The sequence below is a fragment of the Lichenostomus cassidix genome, chromosome 1 (assembly GCF_008360975.1).
Source record: "Lichenostomus cassidix isolate B80296 chromosome 1, HeHo_3.0, whole genome shotgun sequence".
In the NCBI taxonomy this organism is placed as follows: domain Eukaryota; kingdom Metazoa; phylum Chordata; class Aves; order Passeriformes; family Meliphagidae; genus Lichenostomus; species Lichenostomus cassidix.
Window position 1 is genome coordinate 13,041,333 of NC_139479.1, and position 21,698 is coordinate 13,063,030.

At 47.2% G+C, this 21,698-nt stretch overlaps 1 protein-coding gene across 1 annotated transcript in view; it reads right to left on the bottom strand.

The window, feature by feature from the left end:
- Positions 1 to 21,229, bottom strand: part of PTCHD1 (patched domain containing 1) — a 39,074-nt gene extending 17,845 nt beyond the window's left edge. Inside the window, exons 1-2 of the mRNA XM_085050569.1 lie at positions 20,341 to 21,229; positions 7,527 to 8,187 (exon numbers count right to left, since the gene is read on the bottom strand). Coding sequence (XP_084906695.1) covers positions 7,527 to 8,187; positions 20,341 to 20,769 — 1,090 coding nt within the window. The 5' untranslated portion in view covers positions 20,770 to 21,229. The remainder of the gene's footprint in view (positions 1 to 7,526; positions 8,188 to 20,340) is intronic.
- Positions 21,230 to 21,698: the final 469 nt, after the last annotated feature.

Sequence of the window (21,698 nt, forward strand, 5' to 3'; positions counted from 1 at the left end):
TTGACCACTAAGGCCCAGTATGCAAAGTATACCACACAAATATATGAATACATACATATATACACACACACACACACACACTTCCTACACATATGTACTGAGATGCCTTTCTTTAACCTCTGGTACATGTTATTTTCTGTTACTCTTTGCATAAATGAATGCTCATTGAACATGCTGCATCACTTCTAACACACTTTTCACAAGTGTACATTGGAGCAACACCAGTCAAGAGGAAATGGCTGATCTTATTCAATGACTGTACAGCACTTGGTTTCAATATTAAGATGTTCTCTGGACTGATTTCCTATGGATAGAGCTCCTCTCTTCCAAAAAAACATTGTAAATTATCTGAGTCATCAGCAGTCTTCTGAAGCCAAGAAGCATGTACGTGTGCAGGGATTTCACTGGGCCTTGTGGGGATGAGGGGGGAACTTGGACACAGTGTCAACTGTGTGTCATGTGTGCAAGCTTTACTTGATGCTTTTGCACTGCTCAGGAAAGGGCTGGTGTCTAAAACTGCCTGCCACCATTTGTATTTCAAGTCTATTTCCTTCCCATACAGTTGTGGCTTCAGTGTTTGGGTTCCTCAAGGGGTTTGGGACATCATCCTTCAAGAGGAGAGCTTGAGAGAGGAAGGCCAACAGGTGAAGGAGGTGATTAATCAGCTCCACTTCGGGGGAAAATGCTGATTTTTGTGAGAGGACTAATAGGTATGTTGAGTGAGGAGGGGTGGCTGAGGAACTTACTTTCCTGTGAGGAACAGAAATGCCAGGTGATGCTTGAAGGACTGCAGAGGATGCATGGCTGCTCAGAGATGTCAGAAGAGACTGAGGGACTGAGGACAGAAAAGGGAGAGGAAAAAGGGATGATGAGGAAACTGACATGCCCGGGATTCTGTCTGCTCAGGGTAGATAAAACCAGATAATTTTATTCATTTCTTAGAAGAGGGATGAAAGGAACAAACCACAAAATGCTTTAGGACTGTAACTGAGCTGTGCAGGGTTGAACTGGGAAAGCTGAGCAGATGGAGTGACAAAAAACCAAGTGTACTTCCAGGGCACTCTTGGAGTGCTTTGGCAGTGTGAAAAAAGGAAAGGATGAATGGTGGAAATCACTGGGAAATCTGAAGCAGCTGAGATACGACTGCAGGGTAGAGCAGGGATCTATGTGAGAGCCAAGGAACTTATTGAAGAATATAGGGAAAATGGCAGGAGCATTGGGCCCAGCTATGGCTGAGGAGAGGGGAGGATGAGAGAGGAGAAGTATAAAGAAAACCCAACCAAAATGGCAGAGGGGACACATTGACAGGAACAGGGAAAACAGCAGAAAAGATGAAAGAAGCTTAGGGAGGCCAAAAGATGCTGAGAGCTGTGCAGGCTTTAGGAAGGAGATGCCATGGCCTGGAGCAGGAAGATGGGTGAGACCTGCTGGAGGAAGCTGCCAGATATTGCAAAAGAGATAGATGAGATGGGAGAAAGGGAAGTGGGGGCAGCCAGCTGAGGGAGGACATGCTTCTGCCCAGCATGAAAAGACAGCAGAGGGACAGCTGGACAGGGAGAGTGAGAAAGCTTAGCTGGGGAATAAAAAAGCCAGACTCAGTAAGCTTCACATTTTTATTAACTGACAGTGGAAAAATACTACACAAAATCAAACATTTGGGGGTCTGTGTTACCTCTGTGTGTTAACTGAAGGGCACCAGGGAAACCTGTGGAGGGGCTGCTTCTCTCTCTTTGAAACTCTCTATATATAACCAGTGTTGACTCTTCAGCGTTATTGAATAAGGCAAACACTTAGATGCTTGATAGGGAGGATAATGAATGCTTTTTGGGTGTACAAATTTGGCATATGTTGCAACTCCCTACCAGCACGTTCTTCCAAAGAACTAAGAAGCAGCAGGGCCAGGGCCTTACTGGCACTGAGATGCAGCTCCAGAGAGCACCATGTCCTGGTGTGTGCTGGCCCCAGCACCCTGAGTCAGTTTTTGTGCTGGCTGTCAGCTGCCCTGCTTGGTTTAGTTGTCTGTTGCCCTCATGGTCTCTAACCTTCACTAATCCTCTCACTTGCCCTCCTGTGCTTTTCGTGCCTATCATCACACACACTGACCTCCCTTCTTCTGTTTCCTAACTTCTTCCTTCTGACCTTCTTTCCCAGCAGTCTCTGAGCCCAGATCCCATCCTTGGTGCTCCAGCTTTCTGCATCTGTAAAGCCCCTGCACAGGTATCTCAGCTCACTCTTCCATCAGCACAGCTCTCCCCTAGGCAAGCCATGTGGAAGGTGTGTCCAAATTTGTGTTTCTAAGAAGCGACTGGAACTTCTCTGCATCTGTGAGGTGCCACTGTGAGCCCTCCAGGTATCTTCCAAAGTGTTCTGCACCTCGCCTGCTCCTGTGCCTCCTCCTGCCAGACGCAGCCCTGTAGGAGTGTCTTTCTCCCACTCACTTTCTTCCACTTGGTTCTGAAGCTCAGGAGGACACTGCCTGGGTCCTGCCTGACATTTCCACCTTCTCCTTCCCTCCCTCTGTTGACTGCTTTCCCTTGCTCTCTTCCCAGAAGGGGCATGCTGCAGGGCAGGATGCGATGGCAGGATGGAGGGAGGTGGTAAGAGGGGGTTTTTAATTTGTCCCTGTTTTGCCAAGTTTCACACACGACTGGCTATCGTTTCCTTTTACAGTGTGCTATGAGCTCAAGCCACTCTCATAACTTCTACCTGGTTTTCCCCTGCCAGCACTGGAGGCTAAATATAAGCTCTGGGAGCTGGCCCCGTGTCCCTGCCCATATCTGGCAGCGCCTGGCGTTCCACCGCGGCTTCACACAGCCGATGCTTTTCACGAACTTGGCAGCTGAAGACAGCCGCTTCTCCCCGAGTAAGCGGCATTCATTTCTGAAGGAACAGCAAACACATTGCTAGTTTTCAGTGCAAAGGGCTATGTTGCAATTTTCTTTTGAGTACCTAGGTTCTGCTCTGCCTCTGGGAAGAAAAAAAAGTCACGCCAAAAACTTGTTCAGACGGTGCTGCTTGTTGTCCAATGATTTGTTTGGTAACACCGTGTTTTTCTGAGGGAAACAATATTTTTAAAGGTTTGGCAGTTTTTAAACAGCATTTAATGTGTAAAGGAAACTTATGATGGATATGCTAGCATCTGTGCCAGACCAAACATCTGTAGTTTTTAATGAAGAAGGGAATAGGAAATCAGAATTTTAATTCTATTTTTCAGCTGACTATAAATCAGCTATTTTAAATCCAACCAAGTTGGAGAACTTTTTTTTTTTGTTCCTGTGGTCAAAAATGAATAGCCCTAGCCCTAGCCCTAGCAAAGTATTCCATATGAACTAGACATGTGAGTAAACTTGTCCTTAAATTACTTCTTTGCACACTGATAGACGTAGATGGCAGTTTTAAAAAGCCACAGAGACATATGCTGATTCAAACTACGTCCAGATGAATGGTGGGAGCCTGCCAATTTTCCCAGGTTTTAGGCTTCAGGTTCACGTTAGAAGTACCTGTATAAACCTATTGCTGGGGAAGAACAGTTCCCAATCTGACTTGACAAGATTTCCCAGAGGAAAGAGTGGCTGCAGCCAGCCTGCTGTTCTCTGCTACCTCACCCCAGCACAGCCCCTCGGCAGGGCTCAGGCCAGCCCCAGCACAGCCTCTCACAGCTGGACCTCCAGCCACCAAAGGGAACCTTCACTCCTTCAGGACCTGCTGGGGAAGGGGGTCTCTGGCAACATCTCTCCTGGCTTCAATTTCTGCCATTGAGTTAGAAACCAGGGAGGGTGAAAAAGAAACCTGCCACAACATAATATTCATCACGGTAGTGACATACTCAGACTATGTAGAGTCATCTTTTGTAAGATGGGTTATGGAAATCTGCCTTAATTAAAAAGTAAAATAAATTAGAACAAACTACCATGATTAAAATCAAAGTAAGAAGTGTTTAAACTGGTATGTCATATTTAACAGGTGGAGTAGGCAAAAGATATTCCTGCCTAAACTTACACAGCCTGAGCTTAAGACTGTAATTTGGTAAATCATGGTCATTTAGTAACTTCAAATTCCCTGTTGATGCAAAAGCTGAGGATTCAACATCTACAGAGGCTGTACCCTTCACTGTAGCTTGTTTGTTCTTGGAAATGGCTGATGAATAGGGGATGTCAAAGAAAACAGGATGAATGAAAGAAGTATTACAAAGCACTTTGATCAGACTATTTTCCAGATGTACTGCCTATATTTTTAGAATGGGCTTGTGACTGGACAACCTATTTGGAAAGTAATTCTTGAAAATATGAAAAGGTTAATAATTGCAAAACACTGCTGACCAGCTAATACATCTTGGAAGGGCAGTGATTGTCTCCAGATAAACTTATTGAGGAGGAGAAATGGTGTGAGATAAACAAGCTATAATTCAGCAAGGACAAGGGCAAACTTCTGCAGGTTGTTTGGAATAAATGACTGTGAAAACAGGATAGAAAATGACATGAAGGATCTGTGAATTACCATGTACCACCAACCAAATGCCAACCATTTCGTGCTGCTGAGAAAAAAATGAATGACATATGGCGATGTATGAACAGCAGTGCCATATGCAAGATGTGAAAAATCATCCTCCTACTCTACTTGCTGCTGAAAGCCTCAGTCTGAATCCTGTGCCTGGATTTAGGCACCACACTGCATGAAGATGTGGAATGGTCAAAAGCAAGAAGACAGCTGCAAGTCTGGTAAACACAGTCTGAGGAAAGCCGGGATGAAAAGGAAGAGGACTAGGCAAGTCAGAGTGGTCCCAAATATGCAAAGGAAAAGAAAATAAATTATTTTCCAGATGCAGTGGATAAATAAGGAGGACAGCTGAGCTGCAAAAGGGGAACTCAGGTTAGACATGATGCAAATGCTGTAGTGGCTGTGCAGTGAAACACAGGACAAAGAGGTCCAAGGAGGAGACAAAGTGCATGATGAAAACTATCTGTTATGAAAGATGTAATCTCATCCTGTGTCAGATGATGTCTGGAGAGTGTCCCCCGCCTCCGCAACACTGATGAAAAGTTAAAAATCCTCAGCTGCTATAAACCAGGGAAACTTCATTAATGATGTATACCAGTAAAGGGGCCTTGCCTGAAACGTGTCCAGTGTAATCATTTTTTCTATCTCACTTTTGCTTTTAGCCATGAGATTATGAGTAATAGATACAGGGCTACATCGTTAGCCAGAAATCCTTTAGCTTTCTAAAGGTCAGTTAATCTATGATCTAATCTGACGGTCACTGAAATTAAGTGGAAGCAGTTCAGCAGGCTATAATGGAGGGATCTTTGTGTCTCTAGCCTTCAGCTGCCTTGAGTTAAAACATCCTTTATAAGCAAAACAACATCTAGGTATGAAATACGTTTTGAAACACATGATGAATCTCTCCATTGTTCTTCAGGAAAAAAAAAAAAGGCAAACCTGCCCTTCTAGCTCTCTGCCAGTTTAGAATGGTTTTCATTAAAAACTCCAAAATGCCTTCAGTGCCTTCTGTTCACCTGTTGATATTCCTACCCCTTGGGAGATTTTACATAGCTGGGAAAGCAGGCAAGATTCACATGAACTTGGCTGCTCTATCTTGACTAGTTCACAGTGGGAGCTGAGCTGCCCTTTTAAGAGTGGAATACTCCAACCAAGCAAGACCAAAAAAACCCAGAAGAAAAAAAAAAAGAAAAGCAGAGTTGACTATACAGCTTGGCACTTAAAGGAGCACTAAAATAGACACGTGAAACTTTTCATAGTTATCTGTAAGTCTTTGAGGATTTCAAGTCTCAGCATTGCCACTATTACTAAATCAAAGATCTGAAAGGTTGTCCCAGTGAGCAGATGCTTTGATCCCTAAACAAAGCTAATATTTCATATTTTGGAGTCACTTTTGCCATGCACTTTCACTTCATATGCATGGACTTTAGACTGCTTTTCTGCTACTCTTGTAACACATCTGGAAATCCCCTCCCGTGTTAAGTTACACTTAATATACACAACTTAGTTTGAGGAATTGAATTTTATAATACATGAACAGGCATAAAAAAGCCAACAAAGAAACCAGAGACTCAGGTCAGAAAGATACCCTTCTTTTGACTCTGCCTTTCTTGTGCTGCATTTCCTCTAGATTACAATGTAGTTTAATTTTCATGGATGTCATCTGAAAATGACAGCCGATGTAATGTAGCTGAATTCTGTTTGTCACTGAATATATTCTGTGTGTTAACTGGTAGTGTGATGCACTGAAGCATAGTCTTTAATTAAAGTGCAACAATACCACAGTGCAGCAGCACTACAGTAGCAGCACGGCACAGGAACCTGGTGCTGGATATAAAAATAGCTGTGCTCAAAACGTGTTATACCACTACATGATGTGACTAAGTCAGTGGAGACGCTCTTACACTTGAAACCTGGAGTATTACTGAGCACTGATTTTCAGCTGGGGAAGCTGTGATCAAATCAATGCATGTATTATGCTCCAGAAATGAATAATGGTGTGAAAGAGGACATATTAAACACCTACAGTGCACAAAGCTTTTCACACTGGTTATGAACCAAACACAAACAAAGAGGCTGTGAACTCTCCAGAGCTCTCATTTTGTCTCCCATGAAGTCCTCCTGCCTCTTTGGGTACAACATGCAACATTCCCACAAACGCCCTGGTGCCAGCAGGAGAGGGCTCTGACTTTGGGTTGGGAGCAAGATGACCACACTTCCTTCCTCCCCTTTCCTACCCTCGAGGAAAACAAAACAAAACAAAACAAAACAAAACAAAACAAACTGAAACCATTCCATGCCCCACAGTGGGTGAAGGCAGCACAAAACCCAGGGAGATGAAGATGCCTCTGCTGGCACAGGAACCAGGGAACAGCAGCGCCGCTTCCCTCCGTAACCCTCTGCCGTGGGATGTGCTGGTGCTGACCTTGCAGGTCCATCCCCGACCAGGGGTGTCAAAGCTCTCTTCCTCAGGGCTGTGAAACCCTCCCTATGCTTGCTCAGCCAACACAGCGACTTCTGGACAAATGCAACCCAGGACCAACCACCGCTCTTATCCCATTGGCAGGTGCCTGCCGAGCCAGGACAGCACTGCTCTGGTCTCCAAAGGAACCAGCACTCCCTAAATGCCCAGTGTGGGCAGCCCTTTGATTTGCCAGCACAGCTGACACTGTCAGTGTTGCACAGGGACCACTGCAAAGGTCTCCCTTCAAAACCAGAATCAAACATCCACAGGGAAGCAGCAGCTGGGCTCCCTCCCTGCAAAAGGCACGGCATTTGCACATCGTTGTTCCTTGCTACTGCACAGGCTCCACATCCCACGGCATTGTGCTACACCATACCTGAGCCCCAGGCATGAGTTTAACATCCAGGCACCTTAAAAACAATTTAGGAAAGGAGGCAGTGTGGATTTGGCATGGGGCAGTGCTGCAAGGATGAGACAACAGGAACCATGCAGTGATGCTTCTCTGCTTGCTGGGAAATGCATCAGGGAGGCACAAACACACAAAAGAGAGGGAGGAGATAGTTACCTAACATGACGAAGGGGATTCCCAGGAAGGTGGAATTGTATTTCCCACCAGTGAGATTGATGATCCCAGCTGCAGTCAGGGTGGCAAGGGTCACAGTCAGCAATCCCAGCAGGCCAAGCCAGGGTTTGCTGCGGACACAATCCTGCATGGAGCAGCAGAGAATGGCCAAGGTGACCACAAGGACCAAGCTCGTGATCAGGTAGCGTTCTGACACCCTGCTCGTCTTCTGGAAATCCTCCTTCAGCGAAGAAGAAGTGAAAGGATACATTTTGACTTTCCTGTTGGATTTCTGGAAAAGTTCAACAGTGTCACAAAAAATGGATTCCCACTTCTCTGCCACCATGTCATTCAAGGAGTTGATTGCCTGCAAGTAGTAGGTGAGCTGAATGGCTTCTGCAGACTTCACCCGGTCCTTGCTGTGCACAGTAACCCCACCGAGCTGATGCCCATTATACACTTCCCTGCCATCCTTTAAGTGAGTAATCGGGTAAGTGATTGCAAAATTAGTTCGATTAGAAGAACGAGCAGCCTTTAATTCCTCCAGTACATGCACTATGTCGTCCACTATGCATGTCTTGTCATTGTTCAGGATACATATATGGGCAAACGTGTAATTGAAACCAGGTCTTTGAACTTGGATCCTGGTCACTGCGGAGTGCAACTACAAGGGAAAGAGAAATCACACACGTTATTCATCAGTTCATCTCGCACAGTAGCAGCCAGAATGACAGCAGCTCCTCACCGCCGTCCCTTTTCTATTTGATCTAAGCAACAAGAACAAAAGTTCCAGTGACTGCGGTATTAATAGCACACCCATTGCAAAAAAAAAAAAAAAAAAAAGGAAACATGCATCAAACCAGTGGTATTATTCCTCTATGTCCTTTGCTGGTAACTCTGGCATAATGTGACTTGTGTATGTGCCACGTGCATCTGCTGTTTGGCCTTTCTACGCAAACTCAACAGGTCCAGCTACAGCCCAACCATATCCAGGGACACTACCATGCTCAGGATTGCCCAATTACTCTCTCAAGAGATCTGCTTGAGGTACAGAAGGCAGAAGAGCACCATGACCAGGTGTGCCACCTGCATAGGATGTGCTGGCAGCCTGGCAGTGCAGGGGACCAGCACTAACTCAGGGTAAAGGACAGGCCACAGCTGCATGTCCTATGTACAGAGACTGTTGACACAGCAGGGAAAAGACTGCTGGCAATAACAAACTCGTCCTCTTTTCTCCTCCCTCTTTCCCCCATCAAATCCTCAGTAGTCTGAGAGCAGGAAGCAATGGCAGAGACAGACACTGTTACTCTCTTGCTCTCTCTGAGAGGTTCTGTTAATTAGTGAGGGTCCCCTAACTTTAGGGTTTGTAGGTTATTGTTAGGTCTAGCAGCTCTTAGTGCACCCTTCTTTTTCAAGTTGTTTTGCATCCTTCTGAAATTTGCCATGCCTGAGTTTTGACCCCAAAAACATTCAGTTATTTTTGAGCATCAGAAAGGCAGAAAAAATTACCATCTCTTCTTGAAAAAATACAGAAAACTCTTACAGCATTTTCTGAGTACATTTTAGTCAACAGAGAAGAAATAAGAAATTTAAAATATGGCAAGAGAATAGCCCTAATAGGATGAGGTTACACTGTTTTTCAAAAATAAAATATTGAGTTTGCTAATGTGTATCATTATTTCCGATTATAAACATTGTTTAAAAAAAAGACAACAGTGTTCAGAAGGGCAGTAGAATTTATACACTTATCTGGGGACTATGAACAAAACATCTAATAGTCCTGGCTAACCTCCTGCATCTCTTGAGACCAAACAGTCATAGTGACTTTTGTGTGGTATTTGATACTTATTTGCAGAATCACCCCCCCCAATCATTTATATGTACTATCAATCTGATTGGTTTGTGATTACCTTGCACAATCTATGATAGGTATAAATTTAGTGATGTTGCCTCCATTCCTTAGGATAATGCGACATCATATAGACAAAGATTACAACATTCCTATATTCTCATCCTGTTTCTCTAGCAGCTTGGGGGTGTACTTTTTCACATTTGAGTAGTTTTAATTTTTTTTACAGAAATAGCAGTTCTATACTGCCATTAGGAAAATAAGTTTAAGAAATGAACTGAACTGACAAATCTTTTCACATTACTCTGAGAACACAATACTCGACCATGGTGAGAAGCAAAATTTTCCATTGTGGTGGGAGAACAAATATAACTGTGCAACAGATAAGGGTTTTTTGCACAATTTTCTTCTAAAACAAAACAAATTAACAGATTAGCAGGAACATGACAAAGAAATGAACCTCTATGATAAATATGTCCCGTCTTTTCAGTCTGGGATTGCAAAGCTCTGCTGTTTTGGGGTACAAATTCAAATGCATGTCACTACAGTTTGGGGAAAATGCCCTGATTTACTGGATCAAAGACAGATATCTGATTTTAATTTTTTTGCAATGGGAGCTACTGAATGGTTTTCATTGACAACAGTTATAAAACAAGACATCACATAAAGAAGTGCAGCTGAGGGCAATCGGGAGGAATAGAAGGAATTTCCTGCCTTTATTAGATTCACAATACAACCCCTTCAGAGAGGATCTGTGGAGTGACACAATGCAGAAGAAACTAAACTGACATGCAACTTTTATCAAACAGTGTGTTGCTGTTTACCCACCCTGCCTCACTGCAGCATTTGCTTCCTTCCACATCTGAAGCACTTTCTTTTAATATTTAGGTTATAAAATAACCTCATCTATCACAGCTATTACTTCATCTTTACTGAAAGGCTAGAAGCTAAATGTCATACCTAAAATACTCCTTTCCTCTAGGAAATGATCATTTCAGAATGAGGAGCCTGTTCTGCAGCAGTGTCCTGGTGCTTCTTTTGAGACCATGCTGAGCTGGACCGGGAGCTGTGTGAGGACGATCTGCCCATCCCACCTCTCAGCAATGGGGCTTTGGGAGGAGAGGGAAGCAGGCAGACAGCTCTGTGTCCTGGCACATCCTGGCAGCTGAGCAGCCACTGGAGCTGGCTGCAAGCTTGTGCAGTTTAGAGCAGCTATGAGATACATCCCGAGCTTTGCCAGTGGCCACGACGTTTGGTCTCAAACTGGCGGCAAACAGCCAAAGAAGAGGAAAATTGCCATTCCCTCCATCCCAACAACGTATGCTGAGAACTGCACCAGCACGCCCAAGGATTAATCACTGGGAATACTGACACAGACTTTGCTTCTCAAGACAAACACATCACTTTATCTGCACTTTGTTCAGACCAGATGCTAGGAAAGCCCTCTGCTGCCTCAGTGCAGGGCAGGGGTGTGCTGCAGCATGGCTGCAGGCTCTCTCTCCTTTCTCCCTTTGCTTGCCTGTGGCAGTCCATGAAGCACAGGATGCTGCCTCTTCCCTGATGACAGCTGCAGTCCCATGGCTCTCTCCCTTCTGCTGCCATGCTGGGAATTCAGCCGCGGCCGCACAGATTTTTCCACCCGCAGCCACAGCCCACACTCATAACCCTGGGTGACTGGTTTCCACAGAAAACAGAAGCTCCAAGAGCTTACAAGGGCACATCCTGCGAGTTCAAAGGATTGCACAGTCTGCAATTTGGCTTGCCTGTGGTACACCAGGAGGTCCCCCAGGAAACTTCAGTTTGATGGTAAAGGCTGTCGTGTGATGGGGACAACATTAGCAATATTCTAATGCATAATGCATATTGCACTCCTCAGTGCAGAGGATTGTAATAGCAAGTAACCATACTCTGAATAAACCTACCACCTAGTTCTGGGACAAATGACTGAATACCAGATCCTCATTTATCCAGCTGTTTTTATCCTTACTGATCCTATTAGGAGAAAGGAAAATTTATAGGAATAACAAAAGATGAATGAATGGTTTTTCTTGAAGGGAGACATGCGCTGCTTGCTCATCACTCCCAGCTTTTTCAGCTAGCTAACAGTGCAAGGAACCAAAAAGCAGTTTACTGCTGAGATGCCAGAACACTGCAGCGTGAGAACTGCACAGCACCACCCAAGCTCCCTCACCATGGTGGCACACAGCCCCTGAAAGTGTTCAGACATGAAATAATAACTTCCACCTCTTCCCTTCGCTGTTGTTTAAACAGTGACCATTCCTTGGACTTCCCCTCTCCCTTCCAAAAATGATTATGTGTGTCCTGCACCACACCAGAGATTTCTAGAGCAGTGTTTTCCTTTAGTCTTTCGTCATTTGCATTTGGTAACATCTTGGTCTTGGTTTTTGCTTATTTAAAGTCCCATGCTCATTTGGTTATTTATTTTAGACAGAGAGGAAATACGGCTTCAACCAGGACACAAATCCCTTTAGGCAAATACCTCTAGGTGAGGGCTGTACTGGTCTCACACCTCCACACCAAGCCATGATTAGCCTGTGGCACAGCTGACAGACGAAAATCACACAGCCCTGCCAGCTGGTTCTGTCCGCAGGCCCAGGAGGGGATGCCAGGAAGCAAAAATCCTTTCACTTATCCTGGGCTAAGCCATTTGCCTCAGGGCCTCAGAGAGCCATGGCTGCAAATTCCTCAAGATGTTTTATTTTTGCAGCTCCTCCTACCTCTGCCAGGAACCAGAGCCCCCCAGTAGGGCCAGTTTGGGTGCCCTGGGATGGCCAAGCCCCACTCTGGGCCCTATGAGACAGCTCCGCACTTTACAGAGCTTGGCACAGCTTTCAGCAGTGGCATCAAAGCTGAGCCTGAAGGCAAAACGGTTGCACTTGGAGATGTATGGTCAGGACAAAAAGGAAAGCTTGTTTTTATTCTTAAGTCCCTGCAAAAGATGCAGGAAGCTACAAGAAGGGGTGAGAAAAACCTGTACCCCTTTGCTTTGTTGAGAAATCTTTTCTTTAATTCAAAAGTGAGCAGGTATTACAAGAATTTTGTTAATTTAATCAGGTAACAAAGAAGTCTGCAGCCTCCCTGTGAAGGAAACAGATCCCATCCCAGCAGGGATGGGTTAGAAACTGCTGATTCATCTGCAAAATGGTCCAATCCCAGAAATCCTTTAAGCTCACATTACATAACCTCCTACCCCAATCAAAGCTATGGGCAAAGGGGATGAGGACCCAGCCATAGCCAGCAGTGTCCCATTTGGGTCTCACCTCGCTGGTGGCACAGCTTTGCTCCCAGAGAAACTCCACAGTGACAGTGACATGCAATGGGACCCTTCAGTCTCTGACAAGCTCCCCTGCCCAGCTCTGAAAACACATCCTGCCTCTCTTGGAAGCTGGATCAGTCGCAGACACCATTTTTAATCACAAGGATCTGTACAACTACCTGCTGCTTATCATATATACCTCAAAAATATGTTTGGTTTTGCTGCTGAGCAGCGACATGTGGTGTTTATAGGGGACATCACTCATCGTAAGGACTCGACTATACTTTGTACTTGACATACAGTGGATGGATGGCCAATGAGACAAAACTAGCCAGATATATGGATGTGCTCCTGCACTGCAAATGATCCGGCACACAGACATGTTTTGGTCTCAGGAGCCATATTACTTTGTTGTTGCTTGTATTATTTGACTTATTTAGTCTTGTAGTCTCGATCTCATCGTTCAAATCCAACATCAGCTTTGCTCTTTAGTAGTGCCACTCTTAGAATTTTTTTGCTGTCATTTTCAGCAAGTCTGTTTTTTCTGTGAGTCCTGGTGCCTGAAGTATTGTGATTTTTTTTTTTTTATTCTCAGCTTTCATTAAGAAAAACAAAAACCCAAAAACCAAAACTATAAAATAAGTAAAGAAATGTCTGATCTCGTGGTTATGGAGGAAAGACTGACAAGGCTCTGAACTCATCTATTACTGCTTAAAATTTTATCACTGTTTTGGGTTCAAGACTGAAAAACTAGAAAGCAGGATGATGGCAATAATTTTAAATATACACTTCATTTTTATGAGAAGCTGGTTTACTCTTTTAGTAATTTTTACAGGTAACTTGTGCCAAGGAAAATGAAGAGGAGAAAATGCATTTAATGGAGAGCTATAAATTTCTCCACTTTCTCTGTGATCTCAGTAATCTCTGGCATTTCATACCTTTGCAGTGTACTTTTTTATTCACGTCAAGAGGTGGCCTCAGTCAAAACGTAAAAAGGTTATGACAGAGAAAAGACTTGCACAGCTTCCAGCTTAATTTACAAAAAAAAAACCCACTGTGGGCTCTGCAGAGATGGGCAGAATTAAACTTTCAAGAGTGCATTTTCATCAGAAGATGTGGAGAGGAAGGGCAAGGGAGCCCCTGAGCAGGGCTGTGCCCTGCTGTCAGTCTGACACCGTGGGTCCAGGGCAGAGGTTCAAAGGGGTGGTGGGCAGTGGCCTCCTAACTGTGCCAGCCTAGTAAGGGATGAAGAGCATGCACTCAGCTGAGGGAGGAAGCCAACACATCCTAATGGCTTGGGATAAACATCAGAAGTCACAGCTGGAGCGCAAGCAGTGAAGATCGCTATGAGTAGCTTGGCTCTTTTCTCAGTCCTACAATCAGGTTTCCTGAAGAGAGGCTAAGATACTAATTATGCATGGGATTTATTTTCGCAACTAATTTTTTCAGCTGCCCAAAACACAGTGATTTATATTTTCTCCAAACAGTTTTCATAAAAATAAAATCCAGAAATTGTTCAAACAACAAGTCATCAACTGAGGGACAACTATTAGTGCTTGAAGCGGCAGATGTGCGTGCATTTACATTTCCATCTGTCTTCTTGGTAGCTACAGAAAATCACTAGATATGATTTCTCTTTTCTAATCTGAAGTGGAGAAGCTTTTCTAATCAATATCATCTTAATTCTGACAGTCACCTTGTAAACGTGCCTGAATTTGTTCCACCGAGAGAAGCCCACTCTGTTTTTTGGGCTGAATGCTGCTGGAGGACAGGACACCTGGGTAGCAGAAACTTCTCTGCACAGCCTGGCACACAGCGATGAGATCAATTTCTCATGATGGGGAAAAAAGAATAAAACTTCACTCCTGTGTCTGATCTTGCATCAGTTCCACCACCAGTGGCTTTCTCCAAGCACCTCAGATGCCTCCATAAACACCCTTCCATCCTTATTCTGCTTCTCAGGGCGTTCTTGCCAAGGGCTCCTCGAGCAGAAGCCTGAGAAACAATCCCTTCGTGCTGCAGAGAAACCTCAATAGCTGCAAGTTCACAGCCCACGGTGTTAATTAACAGCTCAGCTCCTCCTTCTATCTTCCAAGAGGAGAGAGGAGCTTCTCTGGCTGTAAACCCCAACTTAAAGGCAGAGCGTTGTCACATCTTTTGGGAAGTACAAATGTGGTCCATGGGGAGCCCCAGCAGCTCTCTCTGAGCCCCGTGGCACTGCCTGGGGGTGGCCTGGTCTCGGTGGCTGTGACACACAGATGTCCCTGGCCTCTGAAGCCTGCTCTACCCACTTGTGTGCTCCCCCTGAGGGGCAATGCCTCCAGCACATACCACAAGTCCAGCTACATATTGAAAAAACCTGTCCTGCATGTGTTCTGTTTGATAGAGGGGAAGCAATGTCTGACCTTCCAAGGCAGGAGAGGCAGGGCATCACGGGATGCTGGGCATTCCGAGCACGGGCTGCTCGGCTGGCAGCAGCGCAGGGTTGCAGGGAGCATCACACCACGGGGTGAAGCACGACTGAGAGCAGAGGGGCTCTGTCTGGCCAGTGCTGCTGGAGCAGGGCAAGGGGGTGGTGGGCACCAGTGGGATGGGGTCATCCTCCCAGGCACAGGCAACTTTAGGACTTCTGCTTCAGGCGCTGACCAGTGCCTGCGGAAGAGACCAAACCCTCCTGCCTGCAGGAATCCTGCTGAGGAGCTGCGGCTGCTGACACCAGGAGCTCAGGGGGGTTTCTGCACACGCTTCCACACTGTCCTTGCAAGGTGCTATTTACCTTCCTTCTTCCTCGGCTGTGCCCGGATCTTACCTGCGTATCTTAATTCTCATCTGTTTTCGCATAAGATACATTTTAGCCCTGCAGCATTGTGCTGCTATGACAACAGGCTTGCACTTCTGCTGCTTTCACACCCTTGTTTTTCTTGTACTAGGACTCTTCCCCTCATCTTACAGCCTTGCTCTAAAGACATGACTTCATCCTTTATTTTGTTTTCAGCAGAATGCACTGTATGTTCCATTGGCTGTTTCCCGAGAAGTGTTTTTAGTGCCCGAGCTGCCCAGGGAAGGTGGAGTCCTACTACATCCATTGCTAGATCCACAGCTGCCTGCCTGTGTCCAGGCATTCAGAAGTAGTCAAAAGTTTCTAAAAAAAGGGTACCTTGCGTTACTCAGGATTGCAACAGACCTAGCTTCTGGCTCCACGGAACAACCACAAGGCACTTCCACTGACTTTGGAACAGCGGCTTAAGCGTGCCATGTTTGTACAGCAAAGCAATTGGGAATACCACAGACAAGGGAATATGGTTATTTCTAAACACGGTTGCTTCCTCCACGAATTTCCTCACATGTACAAAGTAAGTGAGGAAATCCGTGAGGACCGTAGACAGAGTGTGCCAACACACACGTTAACAGGAACAGAATAATTAAGGAGCAGAGGCAGGAAATAAAACCCCAACAAGTATGAGGTCTGCAAGATTTTGATGGTAAACTGTTCTGTTCTGCAGTAATCAGAAGTTAGGAAGTTCTTGAATAAATGTGTCCTTAAACAGAAATACCTGATTTTACTTTGTTTGTCTAAAGTACATATGCAAACACATACTTAGTCAGTTATCTAGATCAATTAATGGCCAGTTTATATGAGAGAAGCAATGTATAAGCACTTCTAAAAAATTGTAGTTAGTACAGGTTTCTTTAAGAAAAAAATCCTGTCATCTACAGATTTTTATAGAAGCCAACTGCAAATACAATCCTCTTCAGTAAGGCATGTTAGATTTCAATCCCTTTTCATCTTTGTCTTGATATCTTAAGTGGAGTTTTTGCAAAAAAAAATATTAGTACTGTGTTATTGCTATAAACACAGTAATGGAAATAGGAGAGAGAATATTTTTCTGCAAAAAAAAGGAAAATCTTTTATTAAAAAAATAGAAGAAATCCTCAGTATAATGCAGTTAACGCACTGTAAGCATACAGGAATAAACAGACTCAAAAGGTTCAGTGTCTCAAATTCTAAGTTAGAACATATTTTCTGAGGTTCAAAAATCTGTCTAGGTCTCTATTTCCAGTGAGTCTGTATGACTTTAACCTAGCAAGTCTCTTGCTGCAAGTGAAAATATAACCATGAAATGGTAGGGGGGCTTCTCTAACACTGTTTTTAGGTGGGATTCTAGGTTTTCTTAAGACAATTTATACAGACTTTACATAATCATCTGGCCCTCTGCATGATGGTCCACACCAAATATCCCCATTATTTTTGCTTTTCTAAGCACTTATTGGAAATACAGGGGTAATACCACACTTCCTTCAATTAGGTATTTTTATCTCCTACCTCTCTCTCTCTCTTGAAAGACAAATCTTGAGGAAGAAATGTCCTGCACACCAACAGCACAGGATGCCAGTTCCCTATGCTCAGCTTTAGAGCAGGTACTGCAGCAAGTAAAATTTCATTATTGTCCTCCCACCATATCTCAGTCTCAGGATGCATCTCTTCCATATCTGAGATTCTACCAAGGCTTTTTATTGGAACATCTATTCAATGCCAGAGATTGAGGATATGTGTAGATTTCTCCCTTTCTTCTGCAAATGACTATGGCAGCTGGAAATGCAATGCTGGAATGGCGGGCCTAGAATGGTGTAAGCACTTATAGGGAGCTATGAGAACTATGGATTAAGATTTACACAAAAAAAAGAAATAAAAGAGTCCTCGGCATCATCTCTAAATCAAAACTATTCTATAAGGCAGCCACACACCTCTCTGCTAATGAGGAGAGACCCTGTGTGGAGCAGCTGGTGTGTCCAGCAAGACCTGGGGCTGTCCTGGGAGCAGCCAGCGTCACCTGGCAGATGTGTGCTGACAGCAGGAGCCCTCGGCAGCTCCTGCCCTGGGAACACTGCCTGAGCCCTGGGCCTGAGACAATCCTGAGCCCTGCCCAGAATCCCCTCCTAGCCAGCAGCAAGGTATCACGCCGTACTGGCAATGGTGACTTTCTCAGGCTGATAATGTGCCCACGAGGAACAGCACTAAGCTAACCAGAGTGTTCTAGAGATATCACCACAAGAGTTATTTCATTGAATAATGAATTGATTTGGATGTTAGACGGATTAACTTTTGACAGTACCATCTATGTTTAAGTTTCGACCACTCAGAGCCCAAAACTTGGTATCTCTTTACTAAGGGACAATAACAGAAGCTGACTTCTTCCTCTGCCTAAGGCAGGGGAAATCTCCTTCCCTCGGCACATGACTAGGGAAACTGTAGCTGCTCAAGGCTCATTCCTTTCCCTCTCTGGCAGATGAAGTGGGATATGGCAGGTAGGGAAACCAAGAAGATGTGCTCCAAGTGCAGCCAGCATTTGCGTGGGGCAACCATCCTCCTGTGTCTCCCATCCTCCTTCTTGTGGGTGGAGATGCAGCAACAGCCACGTGGGAGGAGCCAGCATCCAACCTGACACTTACTCTAAAGCAAAACCTCTCCTTTGGGGACGTTGCTCTCCAGAAGAGGAAAGATAAGCAAAAGCTGTCATGTAGGGTTCTCTGCCCTGACTGTGCCTACACGGCAGCTTCAGAAATGTGAGTGGGATTTACTCTGTGGTTTCACCCAGGAGACTTATTTACAAGCACAGTCCCTTGAGTTGGTTGGCTCTGGACTGCAGCTGGGGCTGCCTTTGCTCCCTTCTTCCTTCCATGCAACTGAATGTGTACAGGAAAACCTCGATGGCCAGCTTTTTCTTTCTCCTTCCCTTGGTGGGCCCTGTTAACACAACATGATGTAGCCCTGCATCACCACAGACATAATATTAGAAGCTAGGAGCTCTCCCTCCTGTTTTGCTGTTCTTTGACCCATGGGGCCATCCACAAGGTTTGACAGGCAGCTGCCTGAGCCTGCCTCTGCCCACAAACAGGAAAATCATCAGGACAAGGAACTTAATCTATTCTACAAAGCGTATTGGAATTGGAACTAGATAAGTAAAAAGTTGGAAATAATGCATCAGCTATGCCTGACAGTGTCTAAACAATCAAATGGCAACGGTTTTCATTATCTCACAGAAAAAAAATAATGATTTTGTTAGTGAATTCTGTCTGTTAAAAATGAGGCTGTGTTAAATACTGACAGAACTTTCCAAGTTATACCTCCTTTGCTGACGTGATAAATCTTATGCAGAAGTTTGCTTGCGGAAAGATTCTGAGTACCATTTATTTGTGTGTCACTATGCTATTGATAACACTACAGATCTCCAGAGAAAGCAGTACAGAGAAAAAATCCATTAGCGTTATTATCCTATGACTGAGTAAATGTGCACATACTGGATGCAAATGCAATTCACAGTACAAGAAAATGAAGGAATGAAAATAATTTCTCTGGAGTTTTCTCATTTGCCAGTAACATTTCTGTTACTGTACTTAGTGAGTCGACACTCATTAAATGTTTGCTCATTACTGTTGGCTAATATGTCAAAAGGTAAACAGAAAATACTGAGAGGCTCTGTACTACAGTTCTGTATGTGCCTACAGTGGAAATAAAATATAAATAAATTCACTGGAACAGTTATTTCATTGTTTAGTACAGGGGGAGGTCTCCCTGAAGTCTCTTACAATAGGTGTTTGCATCTGTTTTTCATTTCAGAAGAGGCACTCCTTGAAGCGATTAAGAAAAAATAACATTGGCTTTTATATGGGCTGACAGTTTGACATTCGGGGGGTGGGGGGGAAAGCAATGCTGAAGTCTTTTGGGCTTCCACAAGGCAAGAGCAAAAATGTGCAGGATTGAGCTAGCCACACCTCTGGTTATTTCCAAACGTTCCTTTCCTTTTTCGTGGGTGAACTTGACCCTCTTAACATTCAGTTTTTGCATCTATCCTCCCTGTTTTTCTTTCCAAGATTGCACACAACTACCGGGGTATAAACTAGAGTACCAGCTTCACCAAAGGCAGGTTTCCGACATGTTATGATAAATAGTATGGTGAGATGTCCTGTCAGATTGTGACTTGCACACTCTGTGCTGCTCAAGTGGGAAGATGCTGCCCGCTCTAACTTGAACCGGCAGCACAGGCTGCACCATGCCTGCAATCTACAGCTGGGCTGGATTTCCTCTTCATCTATGAAACCAGTGGTGGTGGGCTGGGAGTGGAGGGGAAAAAGCCACTACCCACTAAAAATAATCTGCTGAGTTATGTCATTTGCCTTGATGAGCAGTGAGAAAAAGGTTTTGTGCTACCCTTTTCCATGCAGAAGTGCAGTCCACACACAGCAGCAGCCCCCAAAACCATTGTCGGCAGCCTGACAGACTGGTACCTAACTGCTTTTGAAGTTTGAGTTTATCAAAGCCCGAGACGCCTAAACTCGGGAGCACAGCTGCCACGCGAGTGGAGAGAAACCGAAAAATTATTCAAGCAAGCCACACTGCCCTTCTCGCTCACCCAAAGCACATAAAAGCAAAACGGGAGAAAAAAAAAAAAGGGGGAAAACAAAAAAAGAAGGAGGAAGAGAGCAGAGCCCGCGGCGCTGGCGGGGAGCGCGGTGCCGGCTCCCCGCGGCGGGCTGGCGTCCCAACTGTTGCAGGGAGGTGACCGGGGAGCTGCGGTGGCAGCGCCCGTGCCGGGCGGGCAGAGCACGGCATGCGCGGGTGGCTCCGTGCCGGCGGGCAGGTGCGGGGAGCGGGGCGGGATGCTCGGGGCCGGGGGACCCGCCGGGGTTACCTTGAGGATGAGATCGGTGTGGTGCTGGTCCAGCATGTTGGCCTTGCGGAAGGAGGTGATGATCACCCGGCCGTACCTCCCAGGCGTCTGCAGGTCGGAGTAGAGCCGGTGCTTGGAGCGGTTCACCGGGAAGAGGCTGTCCACCAGGTTCCTCTCGATCTTGGCCAGGCTGTGCGTGGGGGCCAGGAGGTGCTCCACGCTCTCCTCCACCTGGTAGCGGCTGAAGCTGGCGCCCAGCAGGATGGAGATGAGCACGGGCGCCGAGGCGAAGAACACCGGGTGGCTGGCGACGAAGTGGCCGAGCCGGGAGAAGGACGTCCCCAGCCCCCTGTGCAAGACCTGCCGCAACATCCTAGTGCGGAGGGCGCGCAGGAGGGCGAGCGCCGCGCCGGGGCCCCCGCAGCTCCCCCACGGCCCCCGCAAGACCATGGGGCAGCCCCGCCGGGCGCCGCCTCCCCGCCGGCCGCGGCTGCGGGGGGCCGGGGGCCGCCGCCGCGCGTGTGCGTGTGTGTGCGGTGTGTGTGCGCGCCCGCCCGCCCGTGTGCGTGCGCGGGGCGGCTCGGGCGCTCGTCCTCCCGCAACGCCGCCGTGCCCGAGAGGAGTTTCCCAGCCCCTCGGTGCCTGACTTGCCAACCCGCCGCCCCTCGCCGCGGAGCGGCGGCGCGGACCGCCGGGGGGGGGGGGGGCAGCCCCGCCGCCGACCCGCCGCGGGAAGGGGAAGGGGCAAGCGCCGCTCCCCGCCCCCGCCGCGGAGTTTGCGCGGGAGCGGGGCTGCCCGCAGACTGCTGACTAATCCCCCGGCCGCGGCAGGCGAGGCGAGGCGGGGCGGGCGCGGAAAGCCTTCCGCGGCGCCCCCGCCGCCGCCGCCCTCCGCCCAGGGGCGCGGGGCCACGCCGGGCGGCGCCGAGCACGGGGCGGCGGGCGCAGCGCCGCGCCTCCCGCCGGGGCCGCCCGCCCGCCGGCCGCGCTCGGGACGCCGCGGCGCGCCCCGCCCCGCCCGGCCCCGCCCGCCGCCGCCGGCACCGCCGCCCCCGGGACGGCAGCGCGGGCTGCCCGCGGCCCCGACGGGCCGGCGGCGGGGTGCGGAACGGCCGTCCCCCGTGGAGGGGGAGTTGGGTGTGTGTCGTGGGGGGGCTTTGGCGCGGGGACCCGCCAACAGAAACGTCCGGGCGCTTCCCCCGGCGACGGGGGCGGGCCGCGTCCCGGGGTGCCCGACGGCGCGCCCCGCGGTCCCGCCGCACGGCTACCGCGGCGGCGCCGGCAGCGCGGCGCGGCACAGCTCGCCGGCCCCGCGCGGCCCGAGTGGGCATGTGCGAGCGCCGCACATGCCCATTAGGGAAAGCGGGTGCCGGCGGCGA